Below are 2500 nucleotides of genomic sequence, written 5' to 3'. Positions count from 1 at the left end.
TGAACACTGTGACTTTCGTACGTATTAGTTGACTTAAACTTCCACCTTTAAAGCCTTTCTTAATGACAAACGACACCGACGGAACAAACCAAGACCTCTCTTCTTGACCCTGTGTTCCAAAGTCACATCTCTGACGTCATCAGCGAAAAAGTTGAAGAAGACGTCATAAAGCGAAGCATGTCGTGACGTAAAACATTGTGTCACTTCTCCGGGGAACTGACAAAGCATAAATTCGAAATATAAGTCTGTCTCGGTGACTTCGTTATATCGCCAGGCTCTGCATGTATCGGTGTCGGATGTCATTAATATTGGTGTCGGATGTCATTAATAGACCTGTTCGGAATCTAAGCAGCTCTCGGGAGATATCTCCAGACATGGTCTTGTGTATGTTTCTAAAGGCGGTGCTTAATTGAGCCCGAAGTCGACTTTGCGAAGTCTTTTGACCGAAAACTCAGTGCTGAAGCTCCTTGCGGCCAGCTTCGCGAAGTCTTTTTACCGAAAACTCAGTGCTGAAGCTCCTTGCGGCCAGCTTCGCGTAGTCGACTTCGCCCAATTAAGAACAGGCTTAAAAGTCGCAAAACCTTCGTACATCGAGCTTCGCAGATCTCGTGAGATAGCTGGACCAGATGCTTTGCTATGCTTCGAAGCTTGCGAGATCCTGCGAGAATTGGAATACCGATAAGATTTATTGAACATGAAGTTGGCTTCGAGAAGAATTCGCGAAGTCTTTTTACGAAGAAAAATCAGTTCTAAAGCTTCGTGCAGCGATCTTCATGAAGTAGACTTCTGCAGAAGAAGAACGGATTGGACAAAAAGGGTCATTTTTTTAAAAGTGTAAACAGCAACAATAGCAACACGTCATTTTTTTCCATCGTCATTCGAAATTAACTGGGCGAAGAAGACTTAGCAAAATCTACTTCACGAACCTCAAAGCTCACTGCACAAAGCTTGCAAGATGGAATGTTTTGATATTTTGACTCAATTGATGTGGGAACAGCAGGAAGCAAAAACCACAGTGAAAACAACAAGCGCAGAACAAAAATCGCAACAACAACAAATATAATTTTCGGAAAAAATCGCTAAGTGTTCGCGAAGTCAACTTAATGGGCGGTTCTGGTGAGGTTATTCCCCCTCTTTCTTTCGGCTGGTAGCTAGCGCCACCTCGCGGCAAGATCACACGAGAAAGAAAAAAACATTGCATTGATCCCAAATAGCATATCGGTTTGGTAACAGTTCGTGTGTAAGTCGTACATTTTATACGGTAGACAATGGTCGGTTCTGGTGAGGTTATGACAATTGTATGCCCTTTCTTTCTTTCGGCTGGTAACTGGCGCCACCTCGCGGCAAGATCACAGGAGTTGTCTCGAATTGTCACCCCAGAAGCGCTCATTAACACTTTTTACCCCACCTATGTTGACCAAGTTTTTTTTTTAGCCGAGACCAGCTGTGCTGCAGCAGGTCACTCAGAATTGTAGTAACTGTGTACAACTGTGTATCAACACGCTGGAATGCAGGCGTTAGATCGACGTTACAGGAAGCGACTGAAGCTAAGAGTCTGAGCGGATATATATATATATATATCCGTACCTGGTCAGATAGAGCCATATGAGTGGGTACGGATATATTCGTACCTGAGTTAAGGACGGCGTTGAAGGAAATGACAATGAAATTAACTTGTGTTCTATTCCACAGTCGTCGGTGACCACGCTGGTAGACGACGAGGATTGTGCCGCTTACTACGTCAACACTACGTCAGGTAGGATACACACCTACACCACCAACGACACACACAAGCACGCATGCATACACGCACACACACACGTACGGGCACACACACGCACAAACACACGAGCACGTGCACGCACACACACTCAAGCACTCACGCATTCATGCACGCACGATGACACGCATGCACGCATAACACAGGGAGAAACAATTTAAGAATGAAGAATGCAAAAAGATAATAAATAAAAAAAAACTGTATACTATGCCCCTCGCTGTGACGTGCAGTGTTCAACCACTGCATCCCGTCCATCTTCCTGGAAAGTCTGACAAAATAGGGTCTTAAAAGGGAGGAAGTCTTAAATTGGGGGGGGGGGGCAAATGGGGGGGGGGGGGCGGTTCTACTGTATACTATGCCCCTCGCTGTGACGTGCAGTGTTCAACCACTGCATCCCGTCCATCTTCCTGGAAAGTCTGACAAAATAGGGTCTTAAAAGGGAGGAAGTCTTAAATTGGGCGGTCTTAAAGTCTCAAACGGGGAGTTCCACTGTATAACTATGTCCCTCCCTGTGTCGTGCAGTCATCAACCGCTGCATCCCGTCCATCTTCTTGGACGTGAGGGACTGGGCAGCGGGCCTGACCTACACCGACGGCGGCAGCACCTACACCATGTCCAGCAACACGGGGGGCGAGAACGTCACGGCTAGCGCCCTCAGCGATGCTTCATAGTGAGTTGGCTCGTCCCCCCCCCCCCCCCCCCCCCCGATACCTTTTGGAT

At 46.8% G+C, this 2500-nt stretch overlaps 1 protein-coding gene across 1 annotated transcript in view; it reads left to right on the top strand.

Annotated features, from left to right (window-relative positions):
* Positions 1-2500, top strand: part of LOC138949439 (choline transporter-like protein 4) — a 50309-nt gene that overhangs the window by 19718 nt on the left and 28091 nt on the right. Inside the window, exons 7-8 of the mRNA XM_070321265.1 lie at positions 1693-1756; positions 2303-2450. Coding sequence (XP_070177366.1) covers positions 1693-1756; positions 2303-2450 — 212 coding nt within the window. The remainder of the gene's footprint in view (positions 1-1692; positions 1757-2302; positions 2451-2500) is intronic.

This window comes from Littorina saxatilis, linkage group LG15 (genome assembly GCF_037325665.1).
Source record: "Littorina saxatilis isolate snail1 linkage group LG15, US_GU_Lsax_2.0, whole genome shotgun sequence".
In the NCBI taxonomy this organism is placed as follows: domain Eukaryota; kingdom Metazoa; phylum Mollusca; class Gastropoda; order Littorinimorpha; family Littorinidae; genus Littorina; species Littorina saxatilis.
The sequence above is the reverse complement of the archived record's forward strand: the minus strand, read 5'-3'. Positions and strand labels throughout refer to the sequence as shown.